We start from the raw sequence: 18,995 nt of genomic DNA on the forward strand, positions 1-18,995 counted from the left end.
CAAAATATATAACAAGAAACAAATACTTTTTCGACTTATATTAAATATGTCTAACTAGAAACTAATATTTAAATTAATATAAAACTTGTATATATATTTACAAGTATATTTCAGAATCGCAGATCAAGATAAATTTATTGTAATATAAGAACATACATTTACAAATGTCAAAATGTGTAAAAAAAATTCTTAATTTCTCACCACGTCATACAAAATGAAGGCAATATATGACTTATCAATTAAATTGAAATATACTAAACATACTTTTTAGTCACAAGTATCATATAATTATTTTATATTCATGTATCACATATCCATAAGTACTTCTTAATATTTTGTTTAGTTAATCGTTATATTGTGAAACATGATAAATTTATTGAGTGGATTCAATTAAAAATTTATCCTAATTATTTTTTGGACTTATATCATAAGTTAGTAGATTATTCTATAATAAACTAATTTTATCATAAGTATGTTTTGTTTTGAAATTTAAAATTTCGTCACGATTTTATTTTTAAAAAATATATTGATGAATTAAGTAAAAAATAAATATATAAATTGTTATTAATTACAAATTTTAAACAATGTGAGATTTATTGGACATTACATTACCTCACATGATAATTAATAAATAATAAGTGCTAGGAATATAATATACTCCAACAAAAAACCAAACAAATTTAAAATTTAAATTAATAATTAAATTAGTTGAAATGATCAATTTTATATTAGCACAATCAATAAAAGAAGTGCACTCTACCATAAAACGGAATTTAGAGATATTTTAGTATAAAATCGTACTTACTAAAAATTCAAATTGTTTGAACGAGACTATCTTGATCAGGTCAACTACTACACCGTGGAATTTGATTTCAAAAGAGTTGAGAAATAAATTCACATTTTGAGAGAGAAAAAGAAGAGAATGGAAAACTAGAATATGACAGGGAGAAAGTCATGGAAATGAGAAAATAAGAGTAAAGAAGAAATAAAAAGTGGAAAAGAAAAGAAGAAGGAATGAGAAAGCCATGATTTTACAAAATGCATCCTCAATAAAAAAAAAAAAAGAAAAATTTACCTTGAAAACATTTTCTACCAACAAGTTTAGATAAAAGTGAGAAATATTCCAAAACAATAAAGAGCGAAGAATAATTATAGAATAACCAATAATAATAAAAAATTAAAATTAAAATATTTAGAATAAAAGGTCAAATGAGAATCTAAACATTAGTAAATCTGAATAAGAAAAAGTTGGAAAAAAAAACTACACAGAATTGGATAAATAAATAGAGAGAAATGTAATTTAATTTAATTTAATTTAATTTACCAAGCAGTCAATATTAATTTTATCACTTGAATATTAGTGGCAATATTTTAGGTGAAAGTTATAGAATTATTGTTATTAATCGATCAGATCAGAGATGAATAGTATTGTATTTTTAGCCACTAAGAAATAAATGATAATAACATTTTGCAAAAAATATTGATCCACCAAAAAGGATTTGCAATATTAATAAAATAATATTTTTGGCCACTTGATAATATTTACAACTATTACCGAAGTGTTGATGTTAACTAATAGTTGACTAAAGTAACCAAATATAAATTTTAGTATTTTTTTAAAACATGAGAAAAATATATTTAGCCAAAGAAAAAAGAAAATATTAATAATTGTTTTTCACTCGTTATTACAGTGTTTTTATTTTCAATATAATTTGATAATTTTTCTTTGCGTTCCTTCCTCTTTCCTTTTCTCTGTGATGACAGCGACTCAGTCTCTGAGAGACGAGATTCCGTCATAAATGCATTCTTCCTCTTACTCCATCTTCTACTTCCGTTCAACACCGTTTATTTCTCTCATACCAGGTCCGTTCCTCTTTTTTTCCCTACTTTTTCTTCTCTGTATTAATGGAACCACCGTTCGAGTTTCTAATCTGTTTATTAGCTTCGAATTGCTGATTTTCGATGGAATTTTGAGTTCAATTTTGGTCGGAGAGAGTTGTTGAGGATGAGGCTTTACTTGCTCTTGTTGGAGCTTGAACTTCATCTACAGTTAACCCTACCGCGAATTTTGGTTAGGCGGAGAAAATTTAGGAGTCTTATTTTTTGTTGATAAGATAAGGACTCAGGAAAGATAATTTTTTTTGCTAATTTTGACTCCAACGTCGAGTTATGAGCGTTGACGCCGATTCATCACCGGCGGCAAAATTTTGGTCGCAGGTTGCCGTCCATTCTCGGTTCATACCCGAGAGTTTTCTTGATTTATTGTATTATGCGGTGTTTTTGAAGATGAATTTGCAGTGAGGTAGAGCTAACTATTGCTTCATTGTTTAACAACAAAAGATAATAACTCTGCATCCGTTGAAATTGCGAGGATCTTTTTTTTTTTTTTTTTTTTATGTTTCTGGCATCTTTGATTTTTAAGGGATAACGATTTTTACTCCCTTGACATTTACTTCATGTCAAACTCTCCTATGAAATGAATTCATCTCCCTTTAATTTTAATTATGCCCCGCTACAATTTGTGTATTGGCTCAGCTTAGTGGCTGATTTCCAATAACTGGTATTATGATGTTGAAGGATGAACCATCTTTATTTAAATGTATTGAAATAGTTGTTTCAGAGTATCAATGCGACATTGATCTGCTTGTGAATCTTGAAATTAGAGGCGGGGGAATAGAGGTGGAGAGTGATTATTTCTGAATGTTGGAACATCTAAAGAATGATACTTCCGGGAACTTTAATGCCAGCTTAAGAGTATGAGCCTTTGATTTTACCATGTTAAGATGCTATATAAAAACTATAGAGTAAACAGCAGTTTGGTTTGGAGGATGAAAATTTTCACAATTATCATGCGAGAAGGAAGATGATACACAACAAGCAAGTGGCAACCTTTGGTACATTTGGCTGGTGCTATCGATCTTCACTAAATAGTAGATCTACATTTATGGTTTATGAACCAAAGAAAGTGAACATGCGCTCAAGTTTTAAATCTCTGTAATTGCATTTCTTGAAACTATATATTTTCCAGATTTCAATCAGAAACCTCTAGCCTGAGCGTTGTAATGAACATTTGGAATCTGAGCTTGAAGATGGCAATATTATTAATTTATTATTCAATGTTTTTAATTTTGTTTTGTTTTTCTGCAGGTTATGGATATGTAATCAACTGTTGAATGATGTTTGACTGTGGTCACAAGTCAGAATACATGGGTGGCCAGCGGGAAAATTTTTTGAGGTATCACCATCCAATATATTTTCATTTAAAAGTTATTATAGATATACGAAGGAGAAGGTAGTCTTGTTAATGGTATTTATTTGCATGTTCTTAGCTCACCTAAGTTATAGCAATTTCTGAATTCCCACTATAGAATTAATTATGTTAATATGATTCAAACTTTTGGCATCAGTACACATAATTACTTTTTTGTCTATATAGTGTGGAAGGAAATATAACCACTTAACCATATGCTATGTCACTCATTCATTCAGTCAGTTGTAAACTGTAACGGTTTTAGAAGTAGAAAATTTGCTACTGTGTAATTTCCCCAGATGGCTGTCCAGTTGAACCATAGAAAAACTAGTTTCTCACTTGCAATTTTAAAATGCTTTACATGGATCTTGTTGGTGTAGCTTTCTTAAATAGAATTAATGTTTATCATGGTGTTCAACTCATAGCGACCTTCATCTCTCATGATATATGACAAAGCATTCTCTTGTTTCTTAATTTCTCCTCTTTGCCTTTCTCTGCTCTGGAATTGATCTTGACATTCCTGTTTATGAGCATGCAATTGCTTAGTTATGATTTCAGACAAAAGTGATATTTTTCTGTGCATTCTGTTAATTTCTAGGTTGGAGGCCTTGGATTCTACACTATCTTCATCTTCTGATGCTGGAGTTATAAAATCTGGATTTAGTATTGATAAATTAGGCCATGGTGGTCACGGAAGCAGCACGACTTCTAGGTCTTTTAAAAGGGGTATGAGAAGGGGATCTGAAGGGCTGAAATCAATTGGGCGATCGCTTGGGTTGGGAGTATCTAGGGCAGTGTTCCCAGAAGATCTTAAAGTATCAGAAAAGAAGATATTTGACCCTCAAGACAAATTCCTGCTCTTATGGAATAAACTCTTTGTTATCTCATGCATTTTGGCTGTGTCTATAGATCCACTGTTTTTTTATCTCCCAGTCATTAATAGTTCATTTCACTGTCTTGGCATAGACCGAAAGTTGGCGATAATAGTTACAACGTTAAGGACAGTGATTGATGCTTTCTATCTTATACACATGGCTCTCCAATTTCGTACTGCTTACATTGCTCCATCTTCTCGTGTCTTTGGACGGGGTGAGCTTGTGATAGATTCGGCACAGATAGCCAAACGATACTTGCAGCGGTATTTCATCATTGATTTCCTATCAGTGTTGCCTATACCACAGGTCAGAAAAAAAAACTGTTTTTATCTTGAGTCAACTTTTTTATTTTAGCTGCTTGAATATTCTGACATGAGACACTCTTGTATTTGAAGTGTTTGTAGCTTGGTAGCATGCACTTTGGATTGCTATAAAGCATTGTAGTTAGTATCTTACGATTTACGATACGTATCGAATGAAACGATACGGTTTCACCCTCCCACAATACGAATCGTTTGAAGAATCTTTTTTGTCCATGAATCGTAGCTGTATCGTGCGATTCGCACAAAGAATCGTTGAATCGCGAAACGAAACGATTCCATATTGTGTGAATCAACGTGGATTTTAAAAAATGAGTAAATAGAAAAGGATAGACAGAATTTGTTTAGTAACATGTATCCACCACATTATTTTTTTAAAGGTTGTTTTGGTGAAATTGTGTGGTATATATATATATATAATTTATTGTATCTTGCATGTATACATATCTTATATATTTAAGTATATATTAAATTTGTTAATGTTTATGAATCTTACAATTCATAATATCAGCTCTCCGATACACTACTTGTATCTCGATTCTACTACCATGCTATAAAGTATAAAATAATATCTTGGATGGCATCCGTTTCTTGTTTATTTGTGTTTGGATCAAGAGTTGGTATTATTAATATGATAAAGCACCCAAATCTTTTTGTATTGCTGTTTTCCTGGTTTAAAACTACTAAACACGGGGATTCTCTTCTAAATTTATTTGAACTGTTTTGGTTTATGATTATAGATAATTATTTCTCCTTTTAATGTCAGATGAAATTTGCAACTGCTTACTAGACATTGGTTTACATATTCAAAACACTTAGTGACTGCTTAGTGGATCCAGTTAAAGTTACATCAGTTATTTGCATAACTCAATGCTTGTGCTTATTGTCTGCAATTTTAAGTAGTATAACAAAACTCAACACCTACTTTTGTTTTCTCTGGTCTGTTCTTGATTTCAGATTGTGGTTTGGAGATTTCTTCTGAGGTCAAAAGGTTCAGATGTGCTAACAACAAAGCAGGCCTTGCTATTCATTATCTTGTTTCAGTATGTTCCTAGATTTCTCCGAATGGTACCATTGACTTCAGAGCTTAAGAGAACAGCTGGTGTCTTTGCTGAAACTGCATGGGCTGGTGCTGCATATTATTTGCTGCTATACATGCTTGCCAGTCATGTAAGCTTTGCTTTATTTTTTTTCATGATGCTTAATTCAGCAAAATCCCTGCCTTGTTCTATTTGAGCTACAATCTCACTAGTCATGCTATTATGGGCCTTTTTTCACCATTGATCATTTGCAGATAGTTGGTGCATTTTGGTACTTGTTAGCTATTGAACGCAATGACTCATGCTGGCAGAAAGCTTGCAGTGACATTGACAATTTGTGCAATAAAAATTTCCTTTATTGTGGGAACCAGCACATGGAAGGTTATAGTGCTTGGCATAATAGAAGTGAAGATATTCTAAAGTCAACATGCTCTGCAGATGGTGATCCTCCACCTTTTGATTATGGAATTTTCAAGCAAGTCTTGTCTTCTGGCATAATTTCATCTAAGAAATTCATCTCCAAATACTGTTACTGTTTATGGTGGGGGCTCCAGAATTTGAGGTAATTAATTTTGTTTTCTTTGGTGTTTGGACATCTGTTGGCCATTCCAAAACAGGCTAATAGAGATAGACTGAAACATGTATATTTTGTGAGAAGTCTGACCATGAATACACTGATATAGCAATAGCAAACGATCCTCCAGAAGTATGTATTTCTGAATGGAATGATTATATTATTTCTACTTTGTTTTCGAACAAGGTACTTAGTTTAAACAAATTAGAAGGAAAAACTGTTGGTTATTGGTATTGGATAAATTAAACTCTATTTGTGTTGTACCTCTTGAATATTCCTTGTGTTTCTGTTGTTTGAATGAAGAAGGAATTAGGCAAGAAAGAAATAAAAGGGAAAGAACTGTAGAAATTTCTTTCTGCTTGTTTGGATGAGTAGAAAATAAAGAAATTGTAAAAAAGTATACAAATAAAGAGTTAACCAAAAGAATTGTACTTTGTACACCTACTATTTTGGACGAAAGATAAAATTTTGTTACAAAAATTTATTTACCTTTCAATATTTGAAACAAAAAAAGAGCAACTGCTCCAGCCCCTTGAGGTGGGAAATTCTTGTCGTGGGACGTATCAATCCCCATTTCTCTCCCCCCACTTCTATTGTTTCTCCACTTCTTTCATCTCTAATTCCTTCATCCTTATTTCTTCATCCAAATGCAGTTTGAGTGTTTGAAAAGATTAGTGCAAAGAAAATTTAAATATGTGCTAAACCACTGGAGGAATTATAGTTCTAGTAATTAGTTGTTCATTATGAAATCTTATCTTTGTTTGTTGCTACCATTAACCTTTTTTCTTACAATCAGTGTTCCACAATCTCTCAGACTATGTTAATTTTGTTCTGTAAGGCAAACCCTAAAATTAATTTCTGAAAGTAGGTTACTAGCCTTGTCATTAAATAAAATTAATGGCATTACCATACCATTTGAAGAATATCTATTAATTTTTATCATTTTATGGAGTTTGACACCTAGGTCACTGGTTTCTTATTTTGAATCTAGAATCTAGAAAGTGATATATGTCCTACAGTTTTGTCCTATTTCACGATTTGTTCTAAAATTAGACCTTTTTAGTTTGTCTGTAAATTTAGCATTGATCTAGTCCATGAAATTTATCATTTTAATAAGTTTGTAGGATATATATGGTTATTAATTCCATGTTCAAACATTCTTGGACTGAAGTGTTTTATGGAAATACTAGTTTGCATGAATAGTTTTAGCCACCCTCTTACAAAGGAGTAAATAGAAAAATGTTGGAAGGGTATTAAGGGAATTATACTGGTTGCTGAGGCTGAAGAGTGTGAGAAGACAAGAGGCTTATGCCGATCTGCCCACAGTGCAAGTGTACTTGGGGGGAAGTCGGTTAATAAAGAAAATAAAAGAGGATATGAGCATGGTTTAGGTAGAAGTCGAGTGCAAAAAGGGTGGGAGGTTTCCATGTCATTCAAATAAATTGTTGCATTACCTTTTATCTTCTATTTTCCAATAATACGGAAAATGACATTGACAGATATAATCTGTAACCTTTCTTTTTGATACTGATAGTGATTCTATATCAGTTCAGAAAGGGAATAGATTTATTGTTCTGAATATATTAACACTCATCTGATTAGTTTCTATCAAATACTGAGAAATTTTGGATGTACTTTACATTTTCAATTTACTTTTGTTGAAGAAATTATTTTTCCCATGTCTTCTCCTTCCCCTACCCTCCTCCCTTTCTCTCCCTTCAGTTGATATGCCAAAACCAACTTTTTATTGACTTCACTGCAGTACACTTGGCCAGGGGCTTCAAACTAGCACCTATCCTGGGGAGGTTATCTTTTCAATAGCACTAGCTATTTTTGGTCTCATCCTCTTTGCACTTCTGATTGGCAACATGCAGGTATACTTCAAATCAACGAGCTTAACATATCATGAAAGTAAAATTGCTGGAAGTCTTGTCATTCAGTTTGTTCAGAACTTGCAAGAGTTTCCATGGACTTGTATTTGATTGGGTCAAATATACTGGATACTTGAATAGTTGAATAATCACCCAATGCTAATTTTCATGCTTATCAACAATATTTTGATATCCAAGTGATTAAATTTTACAACTATATGTATGGTCAAAATGTAGTAACTAGCCCCTGATAGTAATTTAGTTACTCCCTTGTAAGAGCACTGGAGATGGCATATGAATGCATTGTTGAAGATGAATGCATTATTGGTAAATTTTGTGTCTTAACTTATGAACTACATATTAGTATTCATGATGGGAACCTACAAAGCATGAACTCACTATTTTGGTCTGAACACACGGAGCCCGTGTGTTTGACACGACGCATTGATGACATTTGTCTGACATGTATTTGTACTTGTACTTTTTTTGTTTTTGTTTGGGGTAACATGGTGTGAGTAGTCAATGAAAAAACAGAAGTTGGTCTGTTTTAAACTTCTAAGCAATATTTTATAATAATAAAAAAGGCACCGCTGCTTTTTGTCCGATAACAATTTTATTTCTCCCAACTTTTTCATTTCATGGTGGCTCTTATGGCACCCATCAAGATGTTGTAAACTGAAGCAAGCTCACACACATGATATTACAAATAATGAGTATCAAATGAAAGTGTGAGAACTAATCTTGACTTTTCCATGCAAATTTAAATTGTTAACATTAACTCACCTAATATGCTCCTTACATGACACAGTTGAGAACTATCCTTTTAATGTCAAGAGAGTCTAAGAACTAATGTGGCTGTGCAATAAGAAACTAAATCAAATGGATATTCGCATGAACACACAGATAATGTGCCGTGAGAATTTGATATTTTAAAGTTTGTTCTAAATTTTGTTTCTTGCTATCACTGAATAGCCTTGCAAATAAATGGCTTTGAAGTTTATGTCCATAAAAGTATGTAAGAGAAGATTGTTTGTAATTGATACTGAGGATTTTTGTCTTTCCCATGATTACAGACATATCTTCAGTCTCTCACCATTAGACTAGAGGAAATGAGAGTTAAAAGGCGTGATTCAGAACAGTGGATGCATCATCGGTTACTCCCACAAGAGCTTAGAGAGCGTGTGAGACGGTATGATCAATATAAGTGGCTGGCAACTCGTGGTGTAGATGAAGAAAATTTAGTTCAGAGTCTACCAAAGGATCTTCGAAGAGATATTAAGCGTCATCTCTGTTTGGCCTTAGTGAGGAGGGTATGCTTTCAAACACTTGAAAATAAACTAACACCAAGAATGCCCTCTATCTGAAGCGTGTGACTAAATTGGACCCTCTTTTCTCTGACAAACTAAGGACCAACTTGTAGTAATCTGTTCAATATTTATGGTTAATGGTTATCTTACAGCTGAACAATCACACCAGGTTATGTGCATTTGGTTGTTTTGCAAGAGAATAACTTCTTGGACCTTCTTTAATTCACTCGACATCTAGATTTGCTTTCCGAATTCTCTTTAGACATTAAATGACACAGTTCCTCTCAGATATTTTGGACCTGATTTCTCTTAGACTAACTCATAAAATTATTTTTGAGTATCTACTCTGTTAATTCATTGGTTGCTTTTCATGGATTTGCAGGTTCCACTATTTGAGAGTATGGATGAGAGATTGCTTGATGCCATCTGTGAGAGACTGAAACCATGTTTATTTACAGAGCATACTTACATCGTTCGGGAAGGAGATCCAGTTGATGAGATGCTTTTCATCATACGTGGTCGCCTTGAGAGTGTTACCACAGATGGTGGGAGGAGTGGATTTTTCAACCGCAGTTTTCTGAAGGAAGCGGACTTCTGTGGGGAGGAGCTATTAACCTGGGCCCTGGATCCCAAATCTGGTTCTAATCTCCCATCTTCTACTAGAACAGTTAAAGCATTAATGGAGGTTGAGGCTTTTGCCTTAACTGCTGATGAGTTAAAATTTGTTGCCAGTCAATTTAGACGCCTTCACAGTAGACAGGTTCAACACACTTTCCGATTTTACTCCCAGCAATGGAGGACTTGGGCTGCATGCTTTATTCAAGCAGCATGGCGTCGGTATTCTAAAAAGAAAATTATGAAGCTTCGTCAAAAGGAAGAAGATGCTGATGAATCAGAGGGAAGTCATGAAAATGCTGGTGGAAGTTCCTACAGCTTTGGTGCTGCCCTGTTAGCCTCAAAGTTTGCTGCACACACTCTTCGTGGCGTACATCGTAATCGACTTGCTAAGACTGCCAGAGAGTTGGTGAAACTACAGAAACCCCCAGAGCCTGATTTCTCTGCAGATGACGCTGACTAAAATTTTCATGTATGACTACTCTTAAAATGCTTGTTTTCGTTTACTGTGATTTAATTTGTGAAGAAGGTTGAAAGCAGTGTATTATACAATTATCCTGGTTACAGTTGTGAGGGTTTCAAGACTTGTAATGACTCTTCCTCTGTTACCATGTAAATTATAATATTACATTAAAGCCAAGTGGCTGTCATATTAGGCCTGCCACCTGCCATGTAAACTGATATATTGCTCTCAAGTTTATTTCAAGTTATTGGTTTGCACTTGCACAATCAAGCTGTCTTATTTCTCATCCTTCACAATGCAACTGACATTTAATATGCTAGTGCTTTTCCATCGGAATCATTTTCTTTGTGTAATTTAAAACCTTCTACAGTACTTTATTCATAGAAAAGCTCTCCAGGAAGCTTGTCCGACAAAGCATTATAGTCATAAAAGTAATGTAGTTACTCATTTTGAATAAAAGATTTCTCACCTGAGCTCCAACAATTTCAATTTTGTTCCCCATGAATATAAGATCGTCTATTGCTTCTTCAAAGTTAACACCAGATCGGTTGGTGGAGTGATCCCGCATTATTTATGTTGATGCATTTTGTCAAGCACACAAGAATCACAAAGATTATGACTGATATTGTGAGAAATATTCAAGAATCGACTAATGATATTAGCATGTGCATGACCAAAGCGGTGTTGCCATGAAGGTTTTTGGCAATGAATTAACAGAAGAATTAACAGTACACTGAGATACATGAATAAAGTCATCAAACACATACATATAGACCATTTTAAGTCTTCCTTGAAGTAAGATTCCTTTCTTTTCTAAATTTTAACATAGCATTTGTCAGAATGAAATTCAAGAAAAACATGTCATCTCTTGCAAATTGAGAAACGTTTAAAAGTTTTTTTTTTTTGTAATATGAGGAACATGTAAAAGTTTATTTATTTAGAGAAAAAAGATTGGCAGATATGGAATCAGTATTAGTAGTTGAACCTAACCTATGTGTTTAATTGGTAAGCCATACCTATTACTATGGTAACAGAATCAGAATCTGTGTAAGGGATTTTGTTGGTGAAAGTTGAGAGGTGTGCCAAGAATGGAGGGTTCAACATCATCACAAACTGAAGAAGAAAAGTGATATGCATTAGCACTCATAGAAGAATGAGATGGTCGATCGTGTGCCAACAATCTGAAGCAGAATGATGGTGTTTTTTTGCATATTTGAAATTAAGTTTTGTTAAAATTTGAGAAGTTGGAAGTAGTAGAAGATGACTGCCTATAATTCTTTGGGTGGGATTGTTGACTAGAAAATCGCTGAGATGGTTTTGAAAAGGATGAACGAGATTCTCCTCAGTGGAATTTATTGAAGAAACAAAAAATAATATTAAAAGAGAAGGTTATTTTATTTTATATATATAAGACTTGGTGTGAAAATATGAGAGTATGTTCTGTTTGTTGTTTTAAAATAAGGAACAATAAAAAAAATAGTGGAGAGTTATATAAAAATTGTACATTAATATTAATTTAAAAAATTAAAAAATAATTTTATTTTTTAATAATTCATATAAAATGACAAAATACTTCCTTATATTAATAAATAAAATATATTAAATAAGGTAGAATCGGATAAAACTTATGTACACCAAAAACAGTTATAATGAAAAATCTCATTTATATATAAGTATAAATTAACATTATTAATAATAATATTATTATTAAAATTAGAATTAAAATTATTATTATTTTAATTATTACTATTATTATAATAATAATTATTATTACTATTAATATTAATATTATTACTATTAATAATAATAATATTATTTTTAATATTATTATAGTTATTAATATTAATATTATTATTAATAATATTCTAATTATTATTAATATTATTATTATTATTATTATTAATATATAAGAAGAACGCCTTGCATAAAAAAATAATTTGCACTTGGATTTTTCCAAAAAATTTAAAACAGTCACAGGATACATAAATAATTAAAATATTAATATTTATTAAAGATGTATTTTGATGTAAGTTGTGAAATTATTATGATTTTTTTTTTTTTAGTGAACCAGTCTGCGCTGCTGATGATTTGCTATGCTTTTATGCAGAACGAGCATATACTAATCCATCTTACAATTTTTTCTGACGAACTACAAATCGACCCGCGCATGACTGGTCCCACATCTCTATAGGTACATTATTTATAGACCCTGCATGGCATTGCATGGATAACAGAATAACTCCTTTTACTTCACCATAGTCTCTAAATTCATCTGCAGAAGTGCATCTTTGATTAATTCAGAATAATTATAAATTTATTATGGATTATGCATTTTAGATACTATTTATCTAGAATCTTTATATTGATGTATATTTTTTCATAATGTTTATATACAAAAACTTTTTAATATACTTCGCATTGCATTTGTTAGAAAGTACAAGGATTTTGTCATTATAGTATTATAGGAAGGTGTAAGAAGAAGGTTGGCGTAACAAATTCATGAATTTCAAATTCCAGAGTCGATCCAATTCGAGTACATAATAATAAATATATGATAAAAAAAATTATTTGTTTAATGATTTAGTTATGAAAAATAATTTATATTTTATAATATAAGTATTTTTTATACATATAGTGTAATTTATAAATATTGTTGTTACGAAATAATTATTAAGAAACATTAAAAATATTTATTTTAAAGTTTTTAAATAAATGTTTTTTTTTTCAAATTACTCAACCCAATTTAATTATAACTAAATTTTATCGGATTACTAAATAAAATAAATAAATTCAGTTCAACTCAATTGAAATAAATTTATTTTAAGTTGGGTAAAAAATTTAAATTAAATTCAATCCAACATGAAAAGTTACACCCCTAACTAGCAGAACTTGCCCAACTGAAGTTGTATAATCAATACCTTATTTCCTTCCTCCAACCTTTTGGTTTCATAATCTCTAAGCAATCAAGGTAACTATACTATCACAATTCAAGTAGAGCCACTTGCATACATACCAGTATTTATAACAACAAATTTTACATTTAGTATTTTTTAACAACAAATTTTCATTTAGTATTTAGCACCTGCAAATGTTCTTTTTTCTAGTTAGGCATTGAAGACCAATAATTGGTCAATAGTTGTGTGTTTTACAAATTACAAGACAATAGTAGTACAGTGATGAGAGAGGGAGGATATTATTAAGCAAGAATACAAAATATGAATACTAGAGATACATTTGATGACTGAAAAAAAGAAAAACAGAACTACAACACCACACTAAAATTTTTGTGCTTCAACTTAGAACTACGAGCATTAGACTAATATTGGGAAGGTTCAGTCAATTTTCACTGATGAATAGATGAGCCTTGTGAACCAGAAGCATGCACAGAAACCAATTGTACCAGTCAACACAAAGAAAGCATATGAAAGCAGCAGCATGTAGCCGAAGTACAAGATTCCAGATATTGGTTTTGTGATCTCGAGTTTAGTGAAGAAGTAAAATACAGCATATAGGAAAAGGTAGAGTGCAGAGGAACCTGAAGTGAGATACGACCTCCACCACCAATTGTAGTCTTCACTACACAGCTGAAAGTAGCATAGTACAACTGTGATCTCAGCACAGGTGATAATGAGGATGATGAGTACGATGAAGAGGAAGCCAAATATATAGTAAAATTGGTGTAACCAGATTGATGTGAGGATGAAGAAAAGCTCAATGAAGACTGCACCAAATGGAAGTATGCCTCCTATTAGAATAGAGCATAAAGAATTCATGTACCAAGCCTGCTCTGGAATCTGTCTGGCTATCTTGTTTGTCTTAACAGGATTCTCAATTGGTGGCATTTTGTTGAACCCCAGAAGACCACCAACAAATACTAGTGGAAATGAGATGCCAAACCATAGTAAAAGAAGAGCAAACATTGTTTGAAATGGCACTGCCCCAGAAGACCTCTGCCCCCATATCAGAGCATTTAGCACAAAGAATGCTGTAAAGGCAGTGGCAGGAAATATAAAGGCTGTTCCAAAAGCGATTTTCTTCCATTCTATTCCCTTGAACATCTTATAAAGACGCCCTGAAGTATATCCTGCAAACAATCCCATTAATACCCACAACAAGAGCATGGCTGTCATCAAACCTCCTCTATTTGAGGGAGACAAAAATCCAAGGGCAGCAAACATCATGGTCACAACAATCATTCCAAAAAACTGAACACCTGTTCCAACATATATACACAGTAAATCTGAGTTTGGTGGAGGCCTGAACACATCCCCATGCACTAGTTTCCATCCTGTCTCTTCTTGTGCTTCTTCTTGTGTCTCTAACTGATTGTACTTTGAGATATCACGATACAGTGTCCGCAACATTATCATAGCCACCATGCCCGAAAGGAAAAGTACAATCATCAAAGAGTTTACTATTGAAAACCAGTGAATCTGGTCATCGGCCATTAGAAGATAGGTATCCCACCGATATGCCCACTTCACATCACTTTCCTACAAGCTCAAAATTCCACCAAGTTAAATAAAATCAACATCCAAATCCAATTCTTAGGAGCACTCTACAATGGTAATTCAATTGCTGTGAGTTGTGGTAACTAACCTCGAACTCAACATCATAGGTAAAAATGACTTCCTTCTTGCTTTCAACCTCTTGAGGAGTTTCAGAGCTGGTGACTAGCTTTTTGGCATGGGGATTACAGGTGGTTAAGCGGGTATTCTCATTCCAATCTCCTTCGTATTCATGCTTTACGCTGAATTCATAGGAATAATTTCAATGTACAAGCATTACTAACGATGAAATCAAGAGAGTAGCACAAAACTACTTAAACAACCACGTGAAAAAGAATGACAACACAACCTGAATGGTTTAACCTCAAATCCTACAATCCTTGATAATCCTAGCTGTGGATCCCTATGATACTTAACCACAAATGCTAAGTGGTTGTGGATAAAATACTTCTCCTCTTTGATCTGTGAAGAGTTGAGCACTGGAGGTCAAAATGAAATAAAAAGAATGGGTATAAAGTATGAGTGAGTAGTGAGTTAGGTTGTACATACTCCAGAATACTGTCCCTTAAGACCAACAAGGAAGCCATGCAGATACACCATGGAAGATTCCTGATCAAGCCTTCTAATAGGAACAACCAAAGGAAGATTGTCTAGAATCCTGCAACAATGCGAGGATAAAATATCCTTTTGTCACAAAGGCATTATTGCCAGAACAAAGTTTCATGAGATATAAGCTTCAGGGTGATTAGTGCCTCACATGTTCACCCGATACTCATCATCTATCATTTCCCTGAACTCTTTTACCGTCTGGTCATCCAGAGCTAGACGACAAACAACATTGCACAGCTGTGGTTCTCTCATTTTGAACTGGAAGAATCGAAATGCTTAATATTTTAGTTCTGAAACTAACAAAGAAAAGGTAGAAAGCTAGAACCTGCCCAAAATATTCAAACCAACCACATAGGGTGAGTTTTCAATGCGGTCACCCCTGAGAACTTCCCCCAGATTTTCTGCACTGTCAACAATACGTTTCGGGCGACAATAAGGCAGTGAGTAGTATGAGTAAGGAAGCTGTGTTTTTGTGGAAGACAGTTTGTTCACTTTCACCCTCAATGGATCTCCCTGTCACCAATCAACACAGCATCATAATAATTAAACGTCACAAATCACCACAAATCATCTCAACTATGTCTAGGAAACACAAAACTTGGGTGCAATCTAAGAATGCCAAACATGCAAAGTTTCACACAGGCCTTATTGCAGCCATTGGCATTGCATGATGGAATGACGATTAGCATAAACTAGCCATGAAAACTAATCCAAATCACATCTCATCACAGAATCTAAATTGTTCATCACCTCGGCAAATGAAAATGAATAAAGTAAGGATCTACAGCCAGCAAGGTGAAAAATATAGGGTAGAGAAAGCATAAAACCAACATGATCCATAACTGATCTAACATGAACAGGCCTAAACTACTTAAAAAGAATAGATTTTGAAGGAAAAGAAAAAATGGAATAACCTTCCAGAAATCCTCAGGGGCAACACCAGGGAGGTAAAAACAGGTAGTTTGGTGGGCAATGAGTAGAATGCAGATGCACACATAGATGCATAGGTCACGAGCCAGAGGCTCCCTCGCCATTGTTTCCAAGCAACACACGCTCTCTTTCTCTTCCCCTGTTCTGTTCTGTGGTGATTTTTTTTGTCAGATTTTATTGTTTTGTTCGTTAAAATACAAATGTGGTTTTTTTAAAAAGTAGTTGAGACACAAAAAAGTGTGAGACATTCCCAACCCATGAACATGAATGAGATCATGACGTGCGGCACTGAATGGATCACGATGTTTTAACGGTGATTAACTAACTCTCCACCATGTTTGGAACAATTGGTTCGTTCATGTTAAATCATGCCACCACTCTCCAACTCCATTCACCTACTTTCAATTAACTTCACACTCACACTTAATAATAAATCTAATTACACTGCATCATCCATATATAACTTTTTTCCACTTTCTTCTTATCATAAATTCTCTAATAATTCATTATCTTTTCTAATTATTATTTCAATAATTGAATCTAGAAGTTGATGATGCCAAATTAGCAAAATTTATTAGGTGATTGGATTCAACTTCAAACCCAAATTTATATAATTTATTCATGAAATAATAATTTCTATTTTTTATACTAATGAAATATCCTTAATGTTGTTTTTTAGAGCTAAAAATTTGCACCCGTGACCTCATCTTATTTGACCAAATATATGATTCGAATTTTAATTTTTAAACTCAAATTAAATGCAAACGTTTTTAATATCTTTTTTTATTAATATGCGATATAGGCTTAGTAAGAAAAAAAATTGGTTTCCTTTTAAAGACTTGAATTCAATTCAAATATATAGATTGTGAAATGTATCTAATTAGATAATCAATTCTGTTGCTTGTTGCATTATTTTCTTTACATAAGAAATTATAACACTTTTGATTAAATTGAATGACATTAGATTTGATATTATATTTCAACCAGACGAAATGCAATTATGAACTTAGAATAAATTATTTTTTAAAGAAATTTATCCATATAGAACTTATAATTATAGATTAACAGATATCTAATCCTTTCTTATTACTTCATATTTCAAACTTACAAATATGAAAAAAAAATTGAAATAAAAAAAGTAAATATCAATAACAAAGCTATTCATAAAACATAACTAAATTTTAAGTACAATCAGTGTAAAGATTATTAATCCATTACTAATTGACTTTTATTGAGTATGATTTTTAATACAATTATTTAGACTATATAAATAATTATGGCATTATGTAAATATTTTTGTATAGATATGTATATGAGAAAAAAAAATCCATAAACTAAAACTAATTTATAGATAAATTAAAATCAACAAGTTAAATAGAGAACATTGTAACAGTTTATCCAAAAGTTGTATTTAAGCAGCTTATTTCTTCATTTTTCATAAGCGTTTATGAAGAAATGTATACAATTTATATATATTAATCAGATAATAACTTCAGAAACCATTACTATACCAAATTTAGGTTTTATTTACAAGTTTTTACACGAGAGTAAAATAAAAATAAATAAAATAACTTTTTAATAAAATTAATTTGTGCTTAAATTTAAATCAATCTTTAAATGTTAAATGAGTAACTCTTTATAAATTAATCCTTCACAAGTTATTTTTATCTTACAAAAGAAATTATTTTTTTCTAAGACCTGTGATGGAATAACAATGTCAGATGTCTTAACCCTTAAAATACATTTTCACTAGGATATGGATAATAAAAAAAACATAGGAGGGTGAATGTTACAAAACAAAACCGAGAGAAGAAGAGAAGTATAGTAAGAGTGTTTGAAAGAAGGATGGAGAAGGGAAGAAAGGAGTGAGAATAAGAGAAAAGCAAAAGAACACAAAGGTAAAGAGAGGTGCAGAAATAAAAGAATGAAAACCAAAAACTTCAACATGACAGTTGATAAGAAAACCAGAAAACAAAATTTTCAACTTTTTACCTTTTTATTTCAGTGTCACTTAAAATTTCTTTGTTTTAATGTAAAAAAATCTCCTATAAAATTTTCATTATTTTAAAAATGATTTAGTCTTAATCCCAAACATATTATATTTTCAATCTAAGGATTTTTATTAAGATAAAAACTTTATATTTAACTCAATCTTATAAAAGACAACCTTCAAACTCATACGTGGAAATATATTTAAGAATAGTCCGATAACGATCTCATAACAAACATCGTTAGAATAGGTTTCAAAATGACTTTCATATCATATTAAAAGGTGAACTTAGTCCAACTCAACCTTACAAAACCGATCTTATAAGGTGAAAGGTTTGCACAATATCATTATCTTTAGTTGTGGGATCCCCAACAGTTTTCATACAAACACAGTATTAAGAGGTTATGAGATACTACTCCTATAACTTTTAACTAGTAAAGATGCAGCATGCAACACATATTAAGTAATTTTATTTAGTAGAACTGTAAACAAGTAATTATCATCGAATCCTTACTATTTAATGACATGAATAAAAATTAAAAGGAATAGTTATATGAGGAATCTGAATACATTAGTGCACACGAAATCCTTTCAAACTTTAAAGATAAAGTTGTATGAATAAGTTGAATAGATAATACAAGAG

At 32.1% G+C, this 18,995-nt stretch overlaps 2 protein-coding genes across 2 annotated transcripts; one reads left to right on the forward strand and one right to left on the reverse strand.

Moving 5' to 3' along the window:
* The first annotated feature begins 1,670 nt into the window (after window positions 1-1,670).
* Window positions 1,671-10,581, forward strand: CNGC5 (cyclic nucleotide gated channel 5). The gene is made up of 8 exons (XM_068608082.1): window positions 1,671-1,863; window positions 3,148-3,235; window positions 3,849-4,431; window positions 5,403-5,615; window positions 5,740-6,047; window positions 7,822-7,933; window positions 9,004-9,240; window positions 9,620-10,581. The coding sequence occupies exons 2-8, from the start codon at window positions 3,174-3,176 to the stop codon at window positions 10,313-10,315; spliced, it is 2,211 nt and encodes a 736-aa protein (XP_068464183.1). The 5' UTR covers window positions 1,671-1,863; window positions 3,148-3,173; the 3' UTR covers window positions 10,316-10,581.
* Window positions 10,582-13,336: 2,755 nt separating this feature from the next.
* On the reverse strand, window positions 13,337-16,546 carry LOC137805907 (transmembrane 9 superfamily member 9). Its single transcript, XM_068605788.2, has 7 exons — window positions 16,347-16,546; window positions 15,781-15,945; window positions 15,581-15,690; window positions 15,373-15,481; window positions 15,173-15,285; window positions 14,915-15,065; window positions 13,337-14,808 (listed from the first exon to the last, which is right to left on the reverse strand). The coding sequence occupies exons 1-7, from the start codon at window positions 16,464-16,466 to the stop codon at window positions 13,648-13,650; spliced, it is 1,929 nt and encodes a 642-aa protein (XP_068461889.1). The 5' UTR covers window positions 16,467-16,546; the 3' UTR covers window positions 13,337-13,647.
* Between the last annotated feature and the right edge of the window lie 2,449 nt (window positions 16,547-18,995).

The sequence above is a fragment of the Phaseolus vulgaris genome, chromosome 3, assembly GCF_051622355.1.
Source record: "Phaseolus vulgaris cultivar YP4 chromosome 3, ASM5162235v1, whole genome shotgun sequence".
Taxonomy (NCBI): Eukaryota; Viridiplantae; Streptophyta; class Magnoliopsida; order Fabales; family Fabaceae; genus Phaseolus; species Phaseolus vulgaris.